Here is a 26,765-nt window from a genome sequence, read left to right as displayed (position 1 = left end):
TAGGTCTTATGGCGACGATGGGACAGGAAAGGGCTAGGAGTGGGAAGGAAGCGGCCATGGCCTTAATTACTTAATTAAGCATTTGCCTGGTGTGAAAATGGGAAACCATGGAAAACCATCTTTAGGACTGCTGACAGTGGGGATCAAACCCACTATCTCCTGAATACTGGATACTGGCTGCACTTAAGCGACTGCAGCTATCAAGCTCAGGACAATTTCTTCTTCCTGCACAAAATTTGCACACCTTAATAAATTCCCATCTGCGAGCGAGAGCAGTAACTACTCTGCAACAAATATTCGCTAGTTTGTTTACTCGTGAAAATCACCTGAATCATCTTACCTAACCGCATTTTATGCTCATGTGCATAGTGCTCTGAGAACTTGAAGTTCCAACTCTTGGATCTTTCATTAAGTCATTTCTGACTGCGTTCATTATAACTTGAGTATACTCTTTTGTAAATTGATATTTTGTTTAAAATCTTTGTTGTTTAGGAGAAATAGGTTACTCTATCTCTTAAAGGTGTTATTTTATGAAAATTTCCAACCTCTAAAAATGTCATGGAGATCATCAACACAATTTTCAATGCTTTTCAAAGCATGCTTCTATAATGGATGTGTTGCATATTTCATCACCATATTTACTGCAGACAGTTAACATCAGTAAAATACACCCTTAACACTTGTCATTTCTTTTACATCCCCTGCTCCTGCACAGTACTCTTACAAGGGTCCTGGTCTGTATAAGCAATTCAGCGTATAATTGTAACAGATGTATACACTGGAGGCCTATACACGGTTTATTAGCAAATTTCACAGAAACGGTGTATAAACTTGATATAAAATTATGTATGTATGTTGGGTATTCAGCCTGAAGGCTGGTTTGATCCTCCACAGTGCCGGCAACAGCTGTCATAGATAGCCTAGGTGTCACTTAAGATGCACGAGGAGTGAGGTAGTCACAGTTTATTAATAAGATGCTTGCTAACTATTGTAAGATATACAGATATAAAAAAACTGTTATTTGGGACTGTATGTTATTTGATATCAGATCATGGCTTTGTTCAGGTTCGCAGGTACTGGTGTACCAGAAAGTCTGAAAACAGTAAGGAAAGCCTTAAGAATTTAGATCGAGTTCCCTTTCTCGTGACTATAAGTTTATTTCTTTGATTTCTCCAGTAATAAACCATGTTTGGTTGTACTGAATACTCTTGGCTTGCAGCCCATACACCTTTTTTCTTTTTTTTTGGCAAATTTCACACTGAATACCTTTTACTGGTAACACTGACAAATACGGTCAAATAAAGAAAATTTCTGACAACAGGACACGCTTTACTAGTAAGAATAAAGCAGGTAGCAAGCATAAAGGTAGAAGAAGGTCAAACGCCCATCCCCTCCCTGCCAATGACTCAAATACCTGAAAGGGAGAAATTTGTCTTTGGCCAACAGTTAGGTATAGTAACAATAAAATTCTGAAGAAATGCTTTTCTGAGAATTATAATCTGTCCAATAAGTACATTTATGGGTCTAACATTCTCACATTAATTTATTTTTTCTAAAATTTGCTCTTAAAACTTGGTAGGTCTTACAGTCGACAGGATTTTAGAGTCATATTTTAATCACTTCTTTTTGCTTCACCATTATGTTACGTGAAACTCAGTGCACTCTATTGAAAACCTTCCAATCACTGTACATGCAGTTCATATTCAAGTTATTCTTGCTCTTCTCTGTAATAATATCTATTTTTTTGTTATAGTAACAGGAGTAGAATACAGCAATACCGTAGAAAGATTCTCTCTCTGTGTTCACTTAAATTTAATTTGATACTAAAACTCTTTAGAGAAAATTTCAAATGGTGTCAGTCGAAATATACCTAAACTAAAAAAGTTATGGATACAAAGTCCTCCATTCTACCAGTCCAAGTTGGAAGATCACACAGTAGACATACTAGGGTTAAAAGAGAGGCAAACTAAGCCAATGATCTTCATGGCTGGTTATAATTATATGCAGGATGGTATAATACTGGCATGTAAAGTAAATAGTACATAAGAAATAGTGGCAGCCATATTTTGAAGTTTGACATCCTTTAGATGATAAATATAATAAATTAAGGACAGGACGGCTTTATCCGCAACATTAGGCCGTACATAATAACATTCTTAGGGACAAAACCTTGAATATACCATTTAAAAAAAAAAAAAAAAAATTAAATTTCCAATAGTCAACTGGTCACTTGCAAGTAGTATTTCAAAATAAAAAGCAACAATAGCACAGAAATACAGATAATATTACATAGAGCATAATTTATGAACAAGTATATTTTCCTTTGCGAGTTATTGAAATATACAAGCAACTCTCAATACATTCCAAAGCTAAAATATGAAAGTCTATGTAATTCATATGGAATTTAGTGTTGAATACTGAAAAGTAGAACTGGGTCAGATCAAACAGCTGACATTTCCTCAGCCCTCATCTTTCTTCCTACACCCTTACCAAACAACTGTTACTCAGAAAATTTCTTTTCAAAGCCAGTTTTCATCACACTCTCATCACCAAACTGAAGAGTACAATTAAAGGCTTTAGAATGCCGTTACCTATCCATCAACGGTTTTGTGTTCAGCTTTGATGATACTTATTTGATTTCTCACTTTCTTTTTTCTCAGACCACTGAACTTCCTCTTTGCCTTCTCAATGAGCCCATTAAGGGAAAGGAAGAATTGACTTACCTTTATTTGTGCTGCACTTGGATCCCCCAGCCCATCTGCCACCCAACTGGCTGTGAAGGGTGGAGATATGGGTGAGGTAACAGAGCTGCTACTAGAGTCACTGGTACTCCCCTTGGTACTGCTAACTCTCTTATCTCTGAAGATGGCTCTATGTAGACGCGGGGAGCCCAGGAGTGTCTTTTGTACTGGAGAGGGCACTTCCAGATTAGGAGTGGTCTGAGGTGATTTTGAAGATGTGAACAAGTTACGGAGCTTAGATGAAGTTTTGGAGCTCTCTTTCTCCCCTAAGTGCATTTCAAAGGCAAGCTTCATCCGGGATTTCTCATCTGTCTGAGACACTGGTGGAGGCTGGTACTGAGCAGCACTTTTGAGATTACTTGAACTCCAACCAACAGTTGGCTCTAGGCTCCTTTGAGAAACTGGCACAACTTGTCGCTTAGGTAAGTCGTCATTTCGGCGCAGGGAGTCTATCCACAGCTTTTCTGGCGAGCCACCTCTGTAAATATTAGAACAAACTATTACACATATATAAAAACACATTTCAGTTTACATTGAAATCATAATGTACAAAGGTAAAAAGACTGTGTAGTGCAGTTTGTTTGTTACCTACTCTTTTCCAATGCACAAGATTGTGGGATCAAATTTCAGAGCAGTCATATAATATTTAAGAGGGCTTAAATGTAAGAGACTCCAGTCAGTAGTCCTTCCAACCTTGAGCGTCTGAATTATCTATGTGTTGGCTACTTTGTTGTAGGGTGAGTTCAATTTTCTCAATGAGACGTATTTGCTGATGAAAAGCTTAGGTCTGTTGATGATCATGTCCATTGGATAACAACTGTAATACCTGATACCCCACAGAAGGTCTCTTTGTAGATTGACTAAATTGCAACAACCATATGAGATCGTGTATGAGCTTGTAAGCATTACTGCTGGCATCCTACCATGGGTAATTATGTAACTTCCAATCATCTACATGTCAAGGACCGATATTTAAGAAAGCTTGGGAAAAGTACATGTCTTTCATAACAACACATACTCTGACATCAGAAGGGTATGAAAAACTCAGCTATATTGTCGGTATTTCAAGCACACTGATAGCACCTGGAGGTATTATTACAAATCGCTCTGTCTTTGCTGATCATACGACAAGTTGCAGATAATTAAATTATAAATTATAATTATAAAGTGCAAGTCAGAGGTCCAGTATCGATCCTTTGCTTCTAGAGCTATTTTTTTGTTAGTGGCTTTACGTCGCACAGACACAGATAGGTCTTATGGCGACGATGGGATAGGAAAGGCCTAGGAGATGGAAGGAAGCAGCCGTGGCTTTAATTAAGGTACAGCCCCAGCATTTGCCTGGTGCGAAAATGGGAAACCGCAAAACCATCTTCAGGGCTGCCGACAGTGGGATTCGAACCCACTATCTCCCGGATGCAGACTTACAGCCACGTGCCCCTAACCACACGGCCAACTCGCCTGGTCTTCCAGTGTTTTGTATTCCTACAAAGTGCCTTTCACTGTGCTATGCAGTGACATGGGCTTGTAGCATTATTAATATACTGACAGCGAATTAATGTGTGTTACAATGCCGCATTATTTGTGGGATGAAAAGACTTGAAACGGTTTTCGCCCTGAGCACTGCGCGTCAATTTTATCGTCTCTATCTATGTACTATTCTTGTCTGCCATCTTGTGGCAGAAGACGAAACTAATACCACTGTATTCTGGAAGAGAGTCTTCGCTTCCCAGTCAATCATTCATGCGGCATGTAATTGGTAAGATGTCTCGTTTCAGCATCGATATCATAATGGCTAGAGATGATGCCATGACCAAGTCATGGTCATCTTATTGGACACAGGTTAAGTGCCTATTAATATAGTGGTTTCCACATCGCTGAGGACTTGATCTGCAGTTTTCAGAAAACTTCGCCCAGGAATCTAATGCGTATGTAAGGCCTTCATCTTTGCTTTCTAATGTGTGTCTCACCATGTGAGTATACCCATTGTCATTATTCAACTGTGGAGGAAGTTCTGGAAGATGTTTTAACTACTTCATGTGCATTAACTGTGTGATCTAAATTTAACCTGATCAAAATCTACCTACAGTGTGAGTTGTGTGTGATGTGTTTGACAAAGTTATTTATGATTGGAATTCAAAATGAATCTACAATATACTGAAATGCAATGTTATGGGAAACCTACATTATCAGGCCTTGTGATAGTTACATACATTTGAATATTTAAAAGCCTAGCAAACGCTTTGATTTGATTGTGTTTAACTTTTTAAACATTATTAGTAGTAGTTTTGCTTCATGTTTTCTTTCAGTATTTTTTAAAATTATGATGTGCAGTGTGCTCATACTTGTAATGAATTTATTCTTCTTCTCTTATTTTTATTTAATGTGAGATCTTATTTAATGGTTGGAGTAATTACAATCTCAGTTCAGACCAAAATATTATGAAACATGAATTGTTGTTGCTTCAATTATTGTATAACGTTGTTTGGGGTTCTTAACTTTTGATACAAATCTTGGCTTCTGCCCATTGTCGATTGTTAACTGACTGCATCAGTTCGATGGTTTGTTTTGGTTGTTGTGTGAACTTTGCCTGAAATTCCTTTGAATATTACTTTGCTGGTTTTGTAAATTGTGCTTCGATTTTTGGAGAAGCTATTTTTTTCTTTTGTGCGACTGATTTATAATTTTGAAATTTCTCCGCAAATTTAATTTATTGCACTTTCAAGCTCTATAAATTTGTGGTTCGAGTCTTAAATGGAGTTTAATTAAAAAAGACCCAATAAAAAATAAATGCGTGGTAGGCAACAACTATTAAAATATGTGAAATTTGTAGAAGGTCATGATGAATTACTTCTGGTGAATTAAGGGTAACTTCATTTATTTTGAGAGGCCTCCGAATTACAGAGTCCATGAGGACAATGTAAACAGTACTGTTTGGTCAGTAATAGAAAATTTAATGAGTTGTTGTTATAATTTTCTTAAATATTCATTTATTAATTATTTCTTACAGTCAATTATTTCTCTAATTTCATTAAATATGTTTGTGTGTTCATATTAATTTATTCACTTCTTATTTAACTTGATTTTTCATTTATTTGCATTTACTTAATATATTCATTCATTAAATCTGTATTTTAAAAAAATTATTGGTGAGGTTCATTGGGTAGAGTTGGTAATGAAATTGGTCCTTTATGGCAGCAAACCCTTGTTTTTCCAACCTCTGTATCTTTTAATGTGAATGAGCTTCTGGATTGTCTTCCACATGGAGAAGGAATTCTAGGTGTAATTTAAGTGTTCTGTGCAAGCCTTTTTTTGGTTCTGATATGTCATGTTTTGTTTGCTTCCTTGCTCTTGACGCTACCACATGACCGACAATAATAGGGATGTGCAGTCCAAATGTTCGTAATACTGTAATGTGACTGTGGTGGCATGTGTCATTTGAGCTCCCAGGCAGTATAATATTTTTAATCAAATGCTTAGGCATTTATGTGAATGGAAATCTCACCGATACTATCACCCTACTTAACAGAACACGGGGTGAAGGGGCTCTTCCATCTCAATAGTGTGAGGAAATTGTTATAAAAATATCCAAGCTAGATAAAACCTGCCTAACAAATGGCAAATGTAAGCTGCTTGAAGGACAGTGAACTGATGACTTGTGTTGGCCTTGGAGAAGAGTCTTCTGACTAGCACACTGGCAGAACGGAGACTACCATTCAGCAGGACTCTTTCTTAAGAGGGAATATTTTTCGACTTCAAAAAGGCTTACGATAGTATTTGGGGATAACGGAATCATCTCCAAGCTTTTCCCGGGAAATTTGCAAACATTTATTGAGAAATGTACCTCTGGTTATTTTGAGCCTGAGTAGGAAGGATGTATTCTTAACATAACATTAATGAAAAATGGAAAGTTCTGCATAATCACACTGTGTACAACTGCTATCAAGGGCATTGTTTATGCTACAGTTGTTTCTGTTACTGTTGTTGTTGTTATTGCTGCTGTTTGAGTCGTCAGTCCATAGACTGGTTTGATGCAGAACTCCATCCCACCCTATCCTGTGCTAACCTTTTCATTTCTAAATAACTACTGCATTCTACATCTGCTTTAATCTGCTTGTCATATTCACACCTTAGTCTACCCCTACTGTTCTTAATGCCTACACTTCACTTAAAAACAAAAGAACAAGTCCTTAAGATGTGGTACTTCTTTTTAAAACATTAATCACCACTACCACCACCATCTTATAATGTGTCCTATTATTCTATCTCTTCTTATCATCAAATTTAACCAAATCTATCTCCTTTCACCAATTCGATTCAGTATATCTTCATTCATGATTTGAGGTAAGGAATGGTAAAGACCCACCTTATTATAACAGAGAAATAAAGAGACTAAGAAGGAGGTGCAGATTGGAAAGAAAGAGAGTTAGAAATGGCTGTGGAAGTAAGAATAAATTGAAGGAACTTAATAGGAAACTGAATCTAGCAAATAGGTCAGCTAAGGATAACATGATGGCAAGCAAAATTGGCGGTCATACAAATTTTAGTGAAAAATGGAAGGGTATGTATAGGTACCTTAAGGCAGAAACAGGTTCCAAGATGGACAATCCAAGAATCATTAACCCCTTCAGTGACACGCCGGAGAAATTCTCGGGTGGCGCACACCTGCCCTAACGTCACCTCCTGAGAAATTCTCGTTTAGCTGCAGTGTTCATTTCGCGATCGCCCAGTAATTTCTTGGGTGCTGTAATCTCTTTGGAAAATGTTTTCCAGCATTCTCAACAGACAGCGGGGGGGGATTTCCAGCTGTATTCATGAAGCCTCTGGCCTAAAATATGCCTGATTTTCTCAACCTTATATGCAATCTCTCGCTAGCTGACGAGGCAAACAGAAATGGCGAGCGCGAAACAGTAGAGAAGTTTGTCTGAAGACAAAATAAGGAACTACATCAAAGATGAATCTCTAAGTGACATTAGTATTTCTGATAGTAGTGATAATGATTCTATTGATTTTTCAGATGGTGACCTTCTTAGTAATTCCAGGGAAAATGAAGAAGATATTACATCAGAAGCTAAGGTGATGGTAGATGTTGAATATACATTCATGTGGAAAAAGTGTAAGCCTGGGAATAGCGTGCGACCTAATATAATTCCATTTACGGGAAATCCTGGTGTGAGGGTTGGATTATTACCAGAGGTGAGTGCGACTGACTGTTTTGAACTGGTTATAACATATAATGGATGAAGTTGTAAATTTGACAGTGAGCAAAAAAAACTCACTGGTCCTATGCTAAAAAGAGTATTGAAAAACTTGTAAATAAATTTCCGCATGCAAGGGCACCGTTTTGAAAAAAACTCTTAACAAATTTGGAAATTTATTGCGTTAGTGTTGTTGATGTGAATAAGACAAAAGCCTGAAATAAAAATGTATTGCTCACAGGACAGTATTCCCAAAACACCAATATTTTATGAAACCATATCACAGGCCTACTGTAAAAAAGTGTAAATAGAGTGTAAAGTAAGATTTAATAATAATAATGTTATTTGCTTTACGTCCCACTAACTACTTTTACGGTCTTCGGAGACGCCGAGGTGCCGGAATTTAGTCCCGCAGGAGTTCTTTTACGTGCCAGTAAATCTATCGACATGAGGTTGTCGTATTTGAGCACCTTCAAATACCACCGGGCTGAGCCAGGATCGAACCTGCCAAGTTGGGGTTAGAAGGCCAGCGCCTTAACCGTCTGAGCCACTCAGCCCGGCGAAAGTAAGATTTAATTAACTTTGAATAATATATGAATGTGTTCCCTTAATAATTGTTACTCATTCCTTGCTTCCTAAAAATAAATAATTTCCTCCAATAAAACCTCACTTTTCTGGCACAGGAGGTCTGCCAAAACCTGCCACAAAAGGAGTTAATGAACAAGGGGAGTGTGTATGTGAGAATCTTCAAAAGGCAGAAGTTTTCTGGCAACAGTATGTAAAGATTGTAGGTTACAAGGATAATGTCCAGATAGAGGAGGTGATTAATGCTAAAGAAGTATTAAAATTTACATACGATAACAAGATAGAAAAACTGAAAACTAGAAAAGCGGCTGGAATTGATAAGATTTCTGGGGATATACTAAAGACAATGGGTTGGGATATAGTACCGTATCTGAAGTACTTATCTGATTATTGTTTGCATGAAGGAGCTATACCAAATGAATAGACAGTTGCTATAGTAGCCCCTGTGTATAAAGGAAAGGGTGATAGACATAAAGATGAAAATTACAGGCCAGTAAGTTTGACATGCATTGCATATAAGCTTTGGGAAGGCATTCTTTCTGATTATATTAGACATGTTTGCAAAATTAATAACTGGTTCGACAGAAGGCAGTTTGGGTTTAGGAAGGGTTATTCCACTGAAGCTCAACTTGTAGGATTCCAGCAAGATATAGCAGATATCTTGGATTCAGGAGGTCAAATGGACTGTATCGCGATTGACCTGTCTAAAGCATTTGATAGGGTGGATCACAGGAGACTACTGGCAAAAATGAGTGCAATTGGAGTAGACAAAAGAGTGACTGAATGGGTTGCTATATTTTTAGAAAATTTAGAGTAGGCAAAGCTTTATCTGACCCTGTAATAATTAAAAGTGGAATTCCTCAAGGCAGTATTAGTGGACCTTTATGTTTTCTTATATATATCGATGATATGTGTAAAGAAGTTAAAGCAGAGATAAGGCTTTTTGCAGATGATTTTATTCTGTACAGACTAATAAATAAGTTACAAGATTGTGAGCAACTGAAAAATGACCTCGATAATGTTGTGGGATGGACAGTAGGCAATGGTATGATGATAAACAGGGTTACAAGTCAGGTTGTGAGTTTCACAAATAGGAAAAGTCCTCTCAGTTATAATTACTGCATTGATGGGGTGAAAGTTCCTTACGGGAATCCTGGTGAGGATCCCATACACTGGAACCAAACTCTGATTGGGATCTTACCAGAGACTTAAATGCCCTCTCCTTCAAATCTTTACTACAACCCCTCAACACCTTCATAACCATGTGCAGAGATCTGTACCTTTTATTTACAATCCCATTTACATAATCAACCCAATGAATATCTTCCATAAGTTACTCTTGTGCTCTCTCTTCTCAGTTTTTTCCCATTTCATTCTCCCTAACCACCTTCCTATCACTGCATGGTACTGCTCTACACCAGGCATTGTTTTTCACACTCCATTCAACACAACCGTTTCCTTCACTAGCTTGAGTTAGATTGACCTTAGAAAGTATGCAAATAGCAGTGCTTTATCTCTCCATCTCTCTTTCTTTTCTCTCACTGTCCCTCCAAATTCTTAACTATTCCTATAAAATGTTTACAGTCCTAGAACTAATCCTTCGAAACATCCATTTATAAAATGCATTGTGATTGCTGTGTAGCACTGTGTATTCCTAGATATTCAAGGATCTGTAGTTAATTAAACATGTAGTGGAGACCCGACATTATAGAATATGTTGAAGTACAAGTAAGTTTTGTTGTTTGTTTTTTACTTTGCACTGACGCAGACTGGTCTTATGGTGATGATGGGATAGGACAAGTCAGGACTAAGAATGAAGTGACCTTGGCCTTAACTAAGAAACAGCCCCGGTATTTGTTTGGTGAGAAAAAGAGAAACCACGGAAAACCATCTTCAGGGCTGCCGACAGTGGGGTTCGAATCCACCATCTCCCGAATACAACTCAAATACGAATACGTAACTCAAATCACATAGCCAACTTGCTCGGTAAATCCAGTATAAATGGTTCAAACATCTTCATCTTCCACCATAGAAAAAGGTTGGTAATATACGATAAACAACTGTGTAAGTGGATTGTCCAGCGTCTTTTTCTGTATATCACCCCTTTTCTTTTGTATTGGTAAAAATTATAATAGCAACTGTGGCTGCACTGGCCCACAGGTTGCAGTTGCAGGAGGGACAGATACACGTGATGGCATTAAATAATTTAGAATACACAAAGATTTCAAAGAAACCCATATTCAATAATATCTGCTACTGGGCTTGCTATGTAGATGATGTAGATTTTAAATCAAGACCTTGGAAATGCGGCCAATACCATATCCAGTTTAAACGCCCTTGATCCACATATAAATTTTACACTGGAATCTGAATCCCAACAGAATCTAAATTATTTAGATTTACGTATTACTAGACATCCCAACCGACTATCTTATCGTATCTTTAGAAAACCAACTCAAATTGTTAGTACAATCCAAAATGATTCTCTCCATTCCCATTTTCATAAAAAAGCAGCATACTACAGTATGGCAAATAGATCATTCACCATCCCCTTATCCAAAAGAGACCTTCAAAATGAACTAAATGTTATACGAACAATACCTAAATCAAACGGGTATAACGCACAATTCATCAATAAAATCATCAACACAACTAAAAGATGTCAAATTTCTATTTTAAACAGAGAATCAGTAGATAAAATATATTCCTCCTTAACGTTCAATAATTACTAAGTACTAGATTACTAATATTTTCAAGAAACATAACCAAATAGCTTTTAAAACAAATAATAACAATTTTTCCAATTTCTTTAATACACATACTATCAATCAAAATAATTTTTCTCAATCAGGTGTCTACAAACTGCAGTGCAATAGCTGTGAAAGTACATATATATAACAAACAGGACATAATTTTTCAATAAGATACATGGAACGTGTCAATGCTTCTAGATACAATTGTTTCTCCGCCATGGCTCAACACTTGACAGACTTAAAACATAATTTTACATCCATTGACCAAGATCTAAGCCTGTTGAAAGTGGGTAAGAAGGGCACCATGCTCAACATTTTGGAGAACTGTTACATTCATTTAGAACAGTACTTTAACCCTAACCATAATATTCATGAATTAATGAAAAATCTAGTATTCTATTTGATATAATAATTCCTATATATACAAAATATAAACAGAAAAAAGACACGTCAAGTCCACCCATCAGTTCAAACCTACCTACCCGCTCCTCCTCATGCATCCCTCCTCCAACCGCTGCCATCATAAACCATACTCCTGCTCCCTCTTAATCTGGTGTTGGTGTCCATATCAGATGCACGCAACTTACGAAGAACACAGGGTTGAGTCTCATATACAGTAGCTATATATATTTATCTCGATCTACTAGCTTCCCTTCTTTTCTCAATAACTTACTTCAAATTATTTTCTTTTCAGACATTCAATTCAAAGCAAATTAAACGATAGATCACTACATCTGGCGAAAAGAATACCTATTCAAACTTACAAATGTTCCCCTTCAAGCTACATTAAGCCATTAGTTACCCATATTACATCGAACAAACATAAATTATAAATCAAGTTCCTTATCTATAGGATAGAAATGCCAACTCCCAGATCAACTCAAGAACATTTGACTGCTGTTGGAGCGATGAGCAGGTAGCAGGTAGGAGCCCTCTTCGGAGGCAGCTCTACCCAGGGAGTGGCGCCCCTGCCTATGTGAGTCCCAGAGCACACTGACCCGGTGTGGAACGTCTGGTAAGGGTCCCAGCTCAGGGTTACAAGTGAAGACCTCAACGACTTCTACAGCGGAGAAGGTGGACTTCGGCCACGGTGGAGATGGCGGAAGAGGCAGCCCTGTATTCAGGGATTTACACGAGTACAACCTGCTGCCTTGTAGGTTGAGGTGACTAGACACCAAAGGGTAAGGGAGAAAACCCTGAAAGAAAATCTTCATCTGTGTTAGGCTCAGCAGGTCAACAGAGGGATTACTGAAGAAGTTGATTTCAAGAATAATACGAGCCTCGGATGTAGGAATTCACAACGACGACGACATCAGTTTGGTGCGAATGATGGTTTACAGCCCGATGTTACACCAGCTACCCAAACCAAACGAAGACAAAGTATCAGAGTGGGAACATTAAATATCCTGACATTGACAAACAAAACTGAAGAGCTGGTCGATCTCATGGAAAGAAGGAAACTTCTGATCATGGGCCTGAGTGAAACAAAGTGGAAGAAAACTGAGAAAATGAATATCAGATTGGACTATAGTCTCTACTGGTCTGGAAATGAAGTAGAGTCTAAGAATGGAGTAGGATTTTTAAAACATGAAGACATAGATGCTTGTAGTGAAGTTGAGTTTGTTAGTGAAAGGATAATTATGTTATCTGTGAACTTAGGAGGCAAAAAGTACAATGTGATCCAAGTCTATGCTCCACAGGTAGGATGCTCAAAAGAGGAAAAGGCCAACTTCCTTAATAACTGGGAAGAACACACTGAGTATGACAATCTAATTGTAATGGGTGATTTTAATTCACAAGTTGGCTCACAAAGAACAGGATATGAATCCATACTGGGCCCTCATGGAATGGGAAACAGAAATGAAGAGGAAGAATGTATGCTAGATCTATGCATGAGAATGATAGTGAGTAACACTTGGTTCAAGAAAAGGGACTCACATAAAATCACAAGATATAACTGGGATGATAAAATAGGTACAGTGATAGATTATAATCTGATAGATCAAAATGTATGGAAAAATGTCAATGATGTTAACGTCATTCCAAGTGAAGACCTTGGTGGAGACTACAGACTGCTGGTTGCAGTTATTGCAGAGGAAAGATCTCCCAAAATCTGTAACAAAAGAGTCCCAAAAATAAAATCTTGGCAACTAACGGAGCCAAGTGTAAAGGAAGAATTCAGGGAAGGTGTCCGCAGGTTGTTGCCAAGAGAAGAACTGAAACTGGTAGATGAAGAATGGGATACTCTAAAGAAGGTTGTGGTTGGTACAGCAGAAAAAGTATGTGGACGACAGAGTCAAATAAGAAAACCTAAAGAAACTGCCTGGTGGAATGATGATATTAAAAAGGCTATCAATGACAGAAACCGTGCAAGAGGATCCTTATATCAAGCAAGAACGTGGGGAGATCAACATGAAATAGAGGAGAAGCTATCACTTTACAGAAAGAAAAAATTACAGGTCTAACAGTTGGTTGTAGCTGAAAAGCAGAAATGCAAGGAAGATCTGTCTACCAAAATATGCAGGATGGAAATAAAAAAAACTGTTATACAGTATTGCTAAGAATAGAAGAACTCAAAATGAATCTATCCAATCTGTAGAACTTCCTAATGGTGAGGTGACAAGGGATAAGACCAAAATATTACAGGAGTTCCAAAGGCACTTTGAGACTTCGCTGAACTGTTATGAAAATATCACCCCATTAGACGACGAACCTTATGATTTTGGCAGCACAAATACCACTAGCCTGACATGGTTGGAAGTAGAGACAGCAATATCTAAGCTGAAAAACAACACATCAACTAAATCAGATGAATTAAGTGTTGATCAAAGCACTAGGAGAGGTAGGACAACAGTGGATGTACAGGGTACTAAATAGAATCTGGAAAGAGAATGTAATACCCAATGATTGAAAGCAAGGAGTCATCATCCCATTGTTGAAACTTTTTTTTTTTGCTAGGGGCTTTACGTGCACCGACACAGATAGGTCTTATGGCGACGATGGGATAGGAATGGCCTAGGAGTTGGAAGAAAGCGGCAATGGCCTTAATTAAGGTACAGCCCCAGCATTTGCCTGGTGTGAAAATGGGAAACCACGGAAAACCATCTTCAGGGCTGCCGACAGTGGGATTCAAACCCCCTATCTCCCGGATGCAAGCACACAGCCGCGCACCTCTACGCGCACGGCCAACTCGCCCGGTTTTGTTGATAAAAGGTGATAGAAAGAAATGTACCAACTACAGAGGTATAACTCTGCTGTCACATGGCCTCAAAATCTACAAATCCATCCTTGAGAGCAGGATTAGAAAATATGTTGAACCTACACTTGAGGAGGAACAACATTGATTTACACCTCATAGATTAACTATGGACCTCATTTTTACCGCCAGAATGCTCTATGAGAAGTACTGGGAGAAAGGTAAAACACTTATAACTGTTTTTCTGGACATCGAGAAAGCATACGACCATGTACCATGCAGGCATATATGGGAATGTTTGAGACATAAGAAAGTGCCCGATGACATCATAGCACGAGTACAACGATTATATGATGAAACCAAGTGTTATGTCCAGGTCCAGGATGGAAGGTCAGGTTGGTTTGAAACAAAGAGTGGAGTCCAGCAAGGAAGTTGTCTTTCACCACTTCTCTTCATAATCATAATGGATGAAGTTTTAAAAGCAGTTAAGAGAAACGATCCAACAAGTACTGCCCTGGTTTTTGCTGATGATGTAATGGTATGGGGTGAGACATGAGCAGAAGTACAAACTAAACTACATCTCTGGCATGAAGCTTTTACAACCTTAGGTCTCAACATCAGCAAAACGAAGACAGTTGGCTAGGTGATGAGTAAAAACTCTCCAACTAAGAATTGGAGATGATGAGATGGATATTGTAGACAACTTCCAGTATTTAGGTAGTGTTCTGTCATCAGACAATACCATACATCGAGAGATTAGTAACAGAATACAGAAAGCTTCCAAATTCTATCATACTGTACGTCAAATACTTTGGGATGAAACATTTCCGTTAGTTTCCAAGATCAGCTTGAACAAAATATATCTAGTACCTATACTGACGTATGGCCTGGAAGCAGCAATACTTACTGGACCAACAAAGAGTCATCTTCAGGCAACAGAAATGAAGTTTCTCCGTTCTTGTCTACAAAAAACAAAAATGGATAAAGTAAGGAATGTGGATATCCAACAACAGCTTGGATTGGAAAGAAGCTTGCTGGAGACTCAAGAAGTGAAGAAATTACAATGGTATGGTCACATGAAAAGAATGAACCCTCACAGGACTCCTCAAACATACTTTGACCACAATATTCCTGGGAAGAGACCAAGAGGAAGACCTCGTGATGTTTAGGAAAAACAGAAAATGAAGGACCTTGAAATTAGAGATGTGAACTGGTGTCGCATATATGAGCAGCATCTGTGGACGGATAGAACAAAGTGGAGGAGGCTCGTACACAACCGCACCCGGCTTGTTGGAGCGAAGAAATGATGATGATGATGATGATGATGATGATGATGAGGAGGAGGAGGAGTGATGACATAGTTCGCCATCAACCTCAACTGTTTCGATGTGTCATTTAGTTTCAAGTTTGGATGTGTTGTTCGGACTTCATGAATGTTTTAAATTAAGACTGTAAATTGTGGCATACCAAAGTGTTTATTTTATTATTGGTTATATGTGTACATATGCCTTCCAACTGTAGCATGGCTGCAGATGACTCAATATATATGGGGTCAAAACTAGTCTTAGTTTTATAAGACAATATACATATTTGCGGTACTGAATAAGTGGACCCTTCTCTATCCTTTGATAGTGATGGAATGATTTATCGTTAATGAGAGTACTATTAAATTGAGAGGTACTGTACATTGGATTAATGGAATTAATGCTGGGACCAGAATATTTTATTATTACAGAAGGGATTATCCTTGTATCACTAATCATTGTATGGAGATTTCACTGTATTCACTTACTGAGTAAGCCAACCCAAGGAGTATAAATCCAGTATGACATGTCAAATAACCAATTTATCATTTTTGGAAAGATGTATAGTAAAGGTATTCTAAAATAAAAATATTTTTAAAACAAGACACTGGCTTGCTTACCTGTATTCACGATTGCGCATATCATGAGCTGAATCATTACCATTGTTAGTTCGACGAATTCTTGTACCATTGAAACTGCCTCGACGTGTTACAGGAGGATTTGTAGAACCTCTAGAACGGTTTACACGCGTGTTGCTAGAACTGCCAGCGCTATCAGAGGATGTCCGTGATTCCACAGGATTGTGTGCTGAAACAATAAATACATTATTGTTTATGGAATTAATGCATCGTCATTACAATCAATGAATTCTAGAATTGCATCCACTGTGGAAAGGTACAGAATGAAGATAAAACACCTTGAAGACAAAATGCAAGGCTACATTGCCATCACCAAAACAACTCCACTTAATGATCCACAATGACAAGATCAAACAAGTCCAAAGGATGACCTATCTTGGCCAGAAAATAACTGAGAATGGAAAGAGCATGGCAGAGATAAAGAGCCGTATTGCTCAAGCTAACATCGTTTTTGTGCAGAGGAAGAAATTGCTGTGTAGCAATAAATCCCCTTCGTATAAGGATCCTACATGCATTAGTTTGGGCAGTTCTATTATCATCATCCATCCTCATTTCCCCTTATCCAGCTCCTGCCGGGTCAGGCAATTTATGACACGTCTACACCTTCCTTTCTCCTTCCACCAATCTTCCTCAATCATTTTGCCCCTATCCAGGTTTCTTCTTCTTGCACTGCTCTTTATTGAATTGATCCACCTTGTTCTAGGTCTCCCTCTCAGTCTCAAACTTCACCTCAATCATCTGTTTTGGTATTCTTTTCTCCACCATCCTCTTTACATGTCTGAACCATCTTAGTTTACTCCTATCAAGTCTCCCATTTAGGTTTTCCATTCTGACCTCATTTCTCATATGATCGTTTCTTAATCTGTCTTTCCTTGTCTTTCCTATCATACTTCTTAGGTATTTCATTTTGCTGGCTTGAATTCTACTCTCCTCCCTACTTGTCACTGTTTACATCTCAGCCACGAAATTCAATATGGGTACATATTACATTAAATACACTACCTCTTTACACCTCCATAGCACTTCCTTATTCCATACAAGGTTTCTTACATTCTGGTAGAATGCACTGCCATGTTGCACCCTCTTGCTAATCTCCATGTCCTGCCTTGTATTCTGCATTAATTCACTCCCTAGTATTTAAAACTGTCCTAGGTATTAGAAACTGTCAACAATTTCAAGGCTTTAATCACCAATTTTTACACTGCCTTTCTCCTGTCTATCTCTTCTTGTTATCACCATGGTCTTTTTTTTCTCTGCGCTGATTTTCATACCATACTTTTCAATTTTCTCGTTTAATGTATCAAGTTTTTCTTGTACTTCTTCGCAGTTTGTTTCCCAGATCACAGTATCATCTGCAAATAGCAATAACTTCATCTCTCCATTCCCAATAGCTTCCTGTGTCTCCTTTACAATTTCATCCATAACCATTAGAAACAAAAGAAGTGACATCGCACTCCCCTATCTTAGTCCAGTTTCATTTCTGAACAATTCCATCTTTCCAACAGGAGTCTGTACACTGCTGATGCAGTTGTAAATTGCTTGCACCAATTCTACAGTTTGTGTACCCAGTCTCTTTTTGATCATGGTTTCTCAAACCTTTTCCCTGGAAACACTAGTGTACGCCTTTGGTGGATCTATGAATGTCATGATCAGATGCTTTCCATATTCCCAATTTTTTTCTCCAACAATTGCCTCATGCTGAAGATCTTCCATTTCTAAAGCCATACTCTTCGTCTTCTACCTTTCTTCTCATTCTCCTCTCTAATATTCTTTCCAGTATTTTTGCCACCTGTGATAAAAGTGTGATTCCTCTATAATTATCACACATTTTTTTGTCACCATTCTTTAAGACTGGTATTATTATTCCTTTCTCCAGTCTCCAGGTACTTTAACAATCTGTACAATCTGTACATCCATTGTAGTCCAACAGGAACAGCAGCCTTTATTATGTACATGTTAATTTCATCCAACCCTGGTGCCTTCCCCATTTTCATTTTACGGACTGTTATATCATCTTCTACTGCTGAGTTATTGGACCATATCACTACTATCTCCTCTGCACAATTTCTCACATTCAGCAGTTTATCAAAATACTCCTTCCATCTTCTTTTTATTTCTTCTGGACGTTTTATCAACTTTCCACCTTATTCAAACTCTTTCTTTCTTATTACTTTGTTTAATCCTATACAGCATTCTTTTACTGCCAGCTACATCTGTTTCCATCTTCCCAACTTTTTTCTTACCAATTTCTTATATTTCCTTTCATTATCAAGATACTTCCTTTAGCTTTCTTCTTTTTTTAACTCCATTCCATTCTTGCCATGCTTTCTTCTTTTCTTTCACTGCTTCTCTCACCATCTCATTCCACCACGGTTTCTCCTTTTCTTTTACACTCATTGATGTTCTACCACAGACACTCTCTGTCTCCCTTATTAATGCCATTTAGAAATTGGCCTTTATCTCCTCAATTCAAGTACCCTCCTGCCACTGTTCCCACCTATTTGTACCAACAGTTTTCCTATGTATTTAGAGTGCACATGAAAGAAAAACATAGGTCCAAAATTTTTGGCTGCAGCCTTCATCAGTGGAGGATAAAATGATAATCTTTTACGTGTACTCTATCCACGCAGTCTTACATGGTAAGTCGCTGTTCTCCATCTGTTTCCTAGATTTATATATATTTTGCTACTGCTAGCTTCTTACCTGAGCATTTAATTTTCCTATGTATTAGTTATATTAATGGAAAAAATTTAAAATTTCCAGTTTTGCTCCCCTTAATACTGCTATACCACTGAATACTAATTAAATAATATACAGTAAAGCCCAGTGCAAACCCAAGCTATCCCAAATGTATATACTGAAGTTTGCAGTTGTATGCCATCTAGCAGAGATGAGGGGACCAAAGAAAGAGAGCACATCTTAATTAACAACAGTCAGTGTAATGCTACTGATGATCAGTTTTACGAGATTAGAATATTGTAGGCATGATGTTTGGTGCTAATGGACTTTGAACTAAAAATATAAATTCATGAATATCATCATTATAGCTTGCGTCTCGTTAAATTTTGGAAAGGCCGTTCTCATGTAAATTTGTAGTGAGGAGGTTGTCATTTCTCTACGTGCGCTTGAAATACGTTTTCATTATACATATACGGTTAGATTAGGTGACGCTGTCTGAAGAAGAAAACTGGAACGTTTCCCACAGAGGCCTCTAGAGTAATACTATAATTTTTTTCAGAATAAAATTAAACACACACTTTCACGTAGTATCGGATTTCGAAAAATAACAAATGAGCAAGCTACAGTGTGAAAATCATCTGCGAAAATGCAAGTTTTGAATAAAATGCCATTTCATATCGATCTTAACAAGTGTGGGGTTTTTCCAGACTTTTACGAAAAATTGGATACAACGATATTCCGTTATAGCAAGTAAATTTTTCGCCGCTATGAATTCTTGCTATAATGAATTCTACTTTATAAGAATAAAACTAAAACTTAAACACATCACTATGTAAAATAGTTACACCATCGGTATGATATCGTAACATTCACCAACTGACATCAAAAATCCAAAACAAGACCTGCCAGCATGACGGTTGCACATGCATTGACCTTGTGAGTTGAGTGGGACAAGACATAGGGAGGACCGGTACAGTCCGTGCAGAAACCTGTTCTATACAATCATATTTGTGTTTTGTTTCATAAAAATCACATCATCATACCATTTCAGCACTAGTTGTGTTTGAGTAAGCAAGCAGTGCGGATGTGCTGAGTTGAGTGTGGAGTAATGGGCAACATGTTGGCACAATACAGGATAATGATAGGGAGCTGGCACTGTGGAATGGAAAATAGAAAGGAGAGAAGAGTGAAGATAAATGGTGAGAAAATGGGGATGTTGGCAGCTCTACTGGTGGCGGCAGTGGTGGTTGTGGTGTTGATAATAGGGGGAGTTGAAGTTAATCCTGGTCCAGTGGGGTTCATTGGATGGGAGGAATTTGAAGTGATAGAAGGGATGATAAAAGAGGCATGCCAGATGGAGCAAATAAGGGAAATGTTTAGAGAGCTGTCTAAGGAGTTTAAGGATCTAAAGCTGAGTATTAAGGAAGATGTGAGGAAAATAGAGGAGGAAGGGTGGAATAAAGATGAGCTGTAAATACTGAAGCAGAAGGTAAGAAGTTTAGAACAACATCTGAGGGAGGCAAAGTGATTATTAGTGAGGGGTAATCAAGAAATTATGAGGAGAATATTTTCACTTATGGTGTACAAGAAGAGGAAAAAGAGAGTAAAGTGTAACTAGTGTACAAATTGGTGGAAGTGGTGCAGAATAGAATGGACGTTGATATAGACAACATGCGTCGGGTCAGGAAAGTTAAGGGAAGGAGGCCCATTAGAGTGAAATTATTATCTACATTGATGGCAGACAATGTGATAAGGAATGCAAGTAATTTAAAAGGAGAGAAAGTGTGTATAAGAAGGGAGAGGAACAATGAAGCTATTAAGGAGAACAGAATCCTGAGCAGGCATTTAAGGGAGGCAAGAAAACAAGGCCTTAAAGCATATATTAGAGGGCAGCAGCTGGTTGTTGGGGATGGAAGATGGTCACGTACATGGATGGTGGGTCGGTTAAAGGTAATGGTTGAAGAACATCAACATCAGCAGAAGGCGACCCAGACGGCAGAGGGGGAAGTGAGGAAGGTCAAAAGGAGAAGCAGCGATGATATAGAGGAGAGTGATATTACGAAAGTGAGTGAAGCTCACCGCACAACAAGATCGGGAAGTGGAGAACTACTGAATATGGGGCACGTGGAGCCAGGGATCGCAAGATTGGAGGGCAGCCAGGGGACTATGCAGACAAGAGGAGGTGAGGAGGGAGAAGAAAGAAGACATGAATCAATGGGTACGAGAAGAAGCTTAAAATAAAAATAAAAGACCTATGAAGGAAGAAAAATGGGGGGCTAGAGGAGAAAGGGGGTAAAGAGAGTGTGGAAATGATAAAAAAAGGTGGTGAATGCAGGTGAAATTGAGGAAGTGAGAGTAACTAGAAGTAAGAACACAAATACATTACAGGGCAGTAAGAATAGAAGAGGAAGTAGAGAGGAAGAAGAGAGTAAGAGATAACTATTCTGGAAAGTGGGTTTTGTAAATGTAGAAGGGGTGTCTAGTAAGTTGGACAATGAGGAAGTGGCGGAGTTGATAGATGGTTTTGATATTGTTGCTTTTTTGGAGATGTGGCTAGCAGTAGGGAGAAGGGGTATGGAAGGGGTTTGTAGTAAGGAATATAGCTAAGAGAAAAAAGGGGATGACAGGAAGAAATCCAGCAGGAATAGTTAAGGAAGAGTTAAACAAGTTCATAGAAGAAATTTCAAATGAGATGGATGATGTGTGGATTAGATTTAAAATGGGAGGGGGTAAGGTTAAAAATGTATGTCTGGCTTTTCTGTATGATCATCCGGTAGGATCGACATATGCAAATCTGAACTTTTTTGAGGAATTAATATAAGATATAAGTATGATTAAAGAAAAATATGAACAAGATAGGATGATTTTAATGGGTGACTGGAATGCAAGGATAGGTACTTTAAGCCCATTATATAATAAGGATGGAATGAAAGTAATGAGAGGAGAGAGATGGAGTAAGGATGAAGAGAGGAATTGTTATGGTAGTAAACTCTGTTGGGTTTCTGTGCGGCAGGAAATTTGAATATTATGAATGGATGGCGGAGAGGGGATAAAAAAGGGAAGATTATGTACATATCGACACTAGGAAGGAGTGTAATTGACTTGGTTATTAGTTCGGGAGACATGCTAGAAGAATAAATAAGATAGAAGTAGTAGATTGGGCAGAATCATCCCACGCACAAGTATATCTTACTTTGAGGAAAATAAAGGAAGAGGAGAAGAGGAGTATGGATAGGGAGGGTAGAGAGAGGGGCATGAGTCAAGTTAAATATAAATGGTCGGATGAGACAAAAGAGAAATTAAGTAATTATTTAGATGAGAACTTCCAAATCAATAGGAGTGGGATTGAAGTAGCACTGAGGAGGGGGGGGGGGGGGGTAATATGGATATGGCCTTAGAATTATTATAAAAACTAACCAAGAGTGTAACAAGTGTGATAAGAGGCAGAGAAAAAAAAAGCAAGGAGGAAAGGGATGCTACAATAAGGAATGTAGGGAGATGAGAAGAGAGATGATAAGGGCTTTAACACATTGCGGACCGGGTGCCGTTCGCCCCATGCACAGCCCTGTTCCCGGCCACTTTCTAACTACCTCTAAGCTGGAGTGCATGCATACAAATAAACTGTCAGAACTTCAATAGCTTTTGAAGGACTATTGTGTATTTTTCTATTGGCCTTCCTGAATAGTTGTTGAAATGCAGGGTATTTCTTGAAATCTATTTCGGCTCATAGTTTTCGGAAATATTGGTCTTTTTATTAGGGGATCGGCTGGCCAGTAATCTTTCAGACATGATTTCTTCACCTGCCGTATCAATATACACAGAGGATTAATTTTTTAATTTCCCTGCTAGTGACATTAGTCCACTTTAGTGTTTTAGGGGATAAGTTATGAGAATGTGATTTCTGCTCATAGTGTAAGTTTGGCTTTTCAGCTACATACTGAAAAAATTCCTCACCAAACATAAGTCCTGCTACTTGTCCTATGTTTCCAGATTCATTAGGCCATACCTTTATACCAGGAGCACCTTCAAAATCCTCTAACCTAGGTTCATTGTTGTCCATAACCCAGTCGTCAGAAAACACTGCATTATTTACAATATTTAGAATATTTACACCCGTAACACAAATATACGACTCGTTCTGCGCTACGTGCGTTCCGCACCTTGCCTCGTCATCACTTGAAACATTTCCGTTAGAGGATATTTCATCGTCGAACTCTAAATACTCAGCATCACTTAATATTCGGAGCCTGTATCAGCACATAATTCGCGAATAATTTCATCTTTGTGTAAACACGTACGATCGCTAGGCGCTGCCATCTTGCATGGCTCTTCGAACTTTGTAAACACGTTGTCAAGAAATGCAAAGAAAATCTACGATATGAAGAATACTCGAAAACAAATGCGATTATCGATTGTGTAGAACCATACGTAACAGAGTTCTATCACCCTTGACCTCCAAATAGTTCCCGTATATCTCAAAAGATAGCACTAAAGTTCAGTCTGCTGGGTCTGCTGCTAACACGAGATAACTCGGGACCGGTCCGCAACGCTCGGCTAGGCAAACACGAGTTTTCTCGGGACCGGTCCACGATGTGTTGAGGGTGTGTAGGAAGAACGGGGGGATGCAGAAGAGGGAGGAGTTTTGTAGGCTACGAAAGATGTATAAGGACATGTTAGTAGAGAGGGAGATGTTATGGTGAAATGAAAAGGTGGAGGCAATAAATAGGGGTTGTAAAAATAAGCAAAGTGATAAGGTGTGGGAGAAAATAAACAGAATATATAGAGGGGAGAGGAGGCAGGGAGACGGCAATATTAATTACGAAAGATGGGTCCAATATTTCCAGAGATTATTAGGGGGAGAGACATATGAAACAGGGAGGGGTTGACGAGAGAGATGGGATGGGAGACAGAGCTGGGTAGTGCGGTCTTGGATGAAAAGATAACGGAAGATGAGGTATTAGTAGTGCTGGGAAAATTGAAAGTTGGGTCTGCAGGGGGATTAAATGGCATAACATCAGTGGTTTGGAAAGAGGCAGTAAAAAATAAAAACGTTTTGGAGAGTTTGGTGAAGCTATGTATAAGATCTTTGAATGTGCTAAATTCCTGCATGATGGAGAAAAGGAATAATATACCCTATTTATAAAAAGAAAGGGGACGGGAATAATCCAAGTAATTATAGGGGTATAACATTATTAGACTCACTGAGTAAGGTATATAAGGAGTTCGAGAAATTGGGCGGAGGAGTTTTCCATACTCTCGATGTACCAGGGTGGATTTTTGCTAATGGCTTTACGTCACACCAACACAGATAGGTCTTATGGCGACGATGGGATAGGAAAGGCCTAGGAGTTGGAAGGAAGCAGCCGTGGCCTTAATTAAGGTACAGCCCCAACATTTGCCTGATGTGAAAATGGGAAATCACAGAAAACCATCTTCAGGGCTGCCAACAGTCGGATTCGAACCCACTATATCCCAGATGCAAGTCCTTAACCACATGGCCAACTCGCCCGGTCCAGGGCGGATTCAGGAAAGGAAGAAGGACTATGGATAATATCATGATGGTAAGTACTATAATAGATAAATATCTTAAATCAGAAAGAGGTGAAGTGTACATGGCTGCAGTAGACTTTGAAAAGGCCTTCACACAGTGAGCAGGGGGCATTGTTCGAGAGATTAGGCCGGACAGGGGTTTCCAAAAAGATGAGAAAAGCGCTTGAGGCAATATATGAGCAGGTGTATCGTAGTGTTAGAATTGAAGAAGGGTTAGCAAGTAAATGCAATGAGTCAAAAATAAGGTTGAAACAAGTTTGCAAACTATCTCCCATATTATTTTTGTTATTCATTAACGATATATTAAAAGGACATGGTGGGGAAAAAAAGGGCTTGTCCTGTGTTAGGGGAGAAAGAGATTCCGGGCCTGATCTTTGCGGATGATATCCTCTTGTTGGCGTTGACAGCCAGAGGCCTACAAGAAAAGTGTTAATGAGGTGGTGGAATATGTCAGTAATTGGTCGTTAAAAATCAAAAGTAGTTAGACAAAGGTGATGGTGTGTACAAAAGATAGGAGAAGAAAGACTAAGAGGAAATGGACAATAAAAGATTAGATAATTGAGGCATTGGACACCTTAGAGTATCTGGGTATACTTATAAGTAGGAATGGGAGATGGTCGGACCAAATTAAACAATCTAAGTGAAAGGATCAGCTGCACTCTCGGTAACAAGGATATTAGAACATAAGTTCCCAACAATAAGTACAAGATCCAGAGAATGGTTTTTCGAATGGTAGTTAAAAGTACAGTCTTATATGGGGTCGAGGTATGGGGACTAGAGAGTGAAAGTGAAGAATTGAAGCAGGTAGTTAGTAAATTTAGTAAAATTGTAATGGGTCTCCCATACTGTGCGGCCAGTGCAGGAGCAAGATTAATGTGCAATGAATGCATAAAGGTAGTTATCTTAAAAAGAGTGAAAAGTTACTGGTTAAAATTGAAAAGAGGGGAGGGAGGTCAACTCCCGCAGATAGCATACCAGCATCAGATTAAAAGTAGATATGGAGAATATTGGATAGATAAGTTTTTTTGTGTGGCTATTTCTAGCCGGGTGCAGCAGCTCTTGTAAGGCTGACCCTCTGATGAGGGTGGGCGGAATCTTTCATGTGCAACTAACTGCATGTTATTGTGGTGGAGGATAGTGTTGTGTGTGGTGTGAGTTGCAGGGATGTTGGGGACAGCACAAACACCCAGCCCCTGGGCCACTGGAATTAACCAATGAAGGTTAAAATCCCCGACCTGGCCAGAAATCGAACCCAGGACCCTTTGAACGGAAGGCCAGTACGCTGACCATTCAGCCAATGAGTCGGATGATAGATAAGGTGAAAAGTAATTTAGAGAAGCTGGGTTTGGGACATTACTGGGAGAGAGATTGCATAAAGAATAAAGGAACATATTGGAAGAATATTGTAAGAACAGTGAAAGATATTCAAAAGCAAGAGGTGGAGGCTGAATGCAGGAGTAGAGCATCCCTCCGGATGTTTAATAGAATCAGCCAAGAGATTAAAATGCAGATAAGGAATGTTAACGGCAAGAAGAGGTCTGATATGGTGGTTATTCGGTATGTACACGAATAAAGGGTGGTCAGTGGAAAAAGGACAATACGATATGTATGTTGCGTGGTGAAAAACGAGAAGATTTTCACTTGCTAAAAGCTTGTAAGGGAACTCTAGCTATTATGAATGAGAGTCAGTTTGCTGCCTTCAAACAGGAAGGTCATCATCATCATCATCATCATCATCATTTCCCTTTATCCAGCTGTAGCCGGGTAGGGGCAAATATGGTTCCTCTCCACTTTCTTCGGTCTTTCCACCACTCCTCCTCCAACACTGTGTCCCAGTCCACGTTTCTTTCTATAATACTGTGTTGGATGGTATCCTTCCATCTCAATCGTGCTCGTCCACGGCCTCTCCTTCCTTGGATTTGTATTTCCATCACTTTTTTTGGCATTCTTTCATTGCTCATTCGCTTTATGTGCCCAAACGATCTTAGTCGGCTCTTCTCTATTCTATCATTCAATTTTTCCACTCCAATTTCTTCCCGGATTTTCTCATTCCTTATTTTGTCTCTTCTCTTCTGTATCATACTCCTCAAGAACTTCATTTCGGCTGCCTGTATTCGACTCTCA

The 26,765-nt window shown here is 38.7% G+C and overlaps 1 protein-coding gene across 2 annotated transcripts in view; it reads right to left on the bottom strand.

Annotated features, from left to right (window-relative positions):
- The window catches only part of cnk (connector enhancer of ksr), a 316,579-nt gene that overhangs the window by 27,994 nt on the left and 261,820 nt on the right, over positions 1 to 26,765 (bottom strand). For both annotated transcript variants that reach the window (XM_067135099.2, XM_067135098.2), the window contains exons 13-14: positions 16,395 to 16,581; positions 2,724 to 3,219 (exon numbers count right to left, since the gene is read on the bottom strand). In XM_067135099.2, the coding sequence (XP_066991200.2) occupies positions 2,724 to 3,219; positions 16,395 to 16,581 (683 nt within the window). The remainder of the gene's footprint in view (positions 1 to 2,723; positions 3,220 to 16,394; positions 16,582 to 26,765) is intronic.

The sequence above is a fragment of the Anabrus simplex genome, chromosome 1 (genome assembly GCF_040414725.1).
Source record: "Anabrus simplex isolate iqAnaSimp1 chromosome 1, ASM4041472v1, whole genome shotgun sequence".
NCBI lineage: Eukaryota > Metazoa > Arthropoda > Insecta > Orthoptera > Tettigoniidae > Anabrus > Anabrus simplex.
The sequence above is the reverse complement of the archived record's forward strand: the minus strand, read 5'-3'. Positions and strand labels throughout refer to the sequence as shown.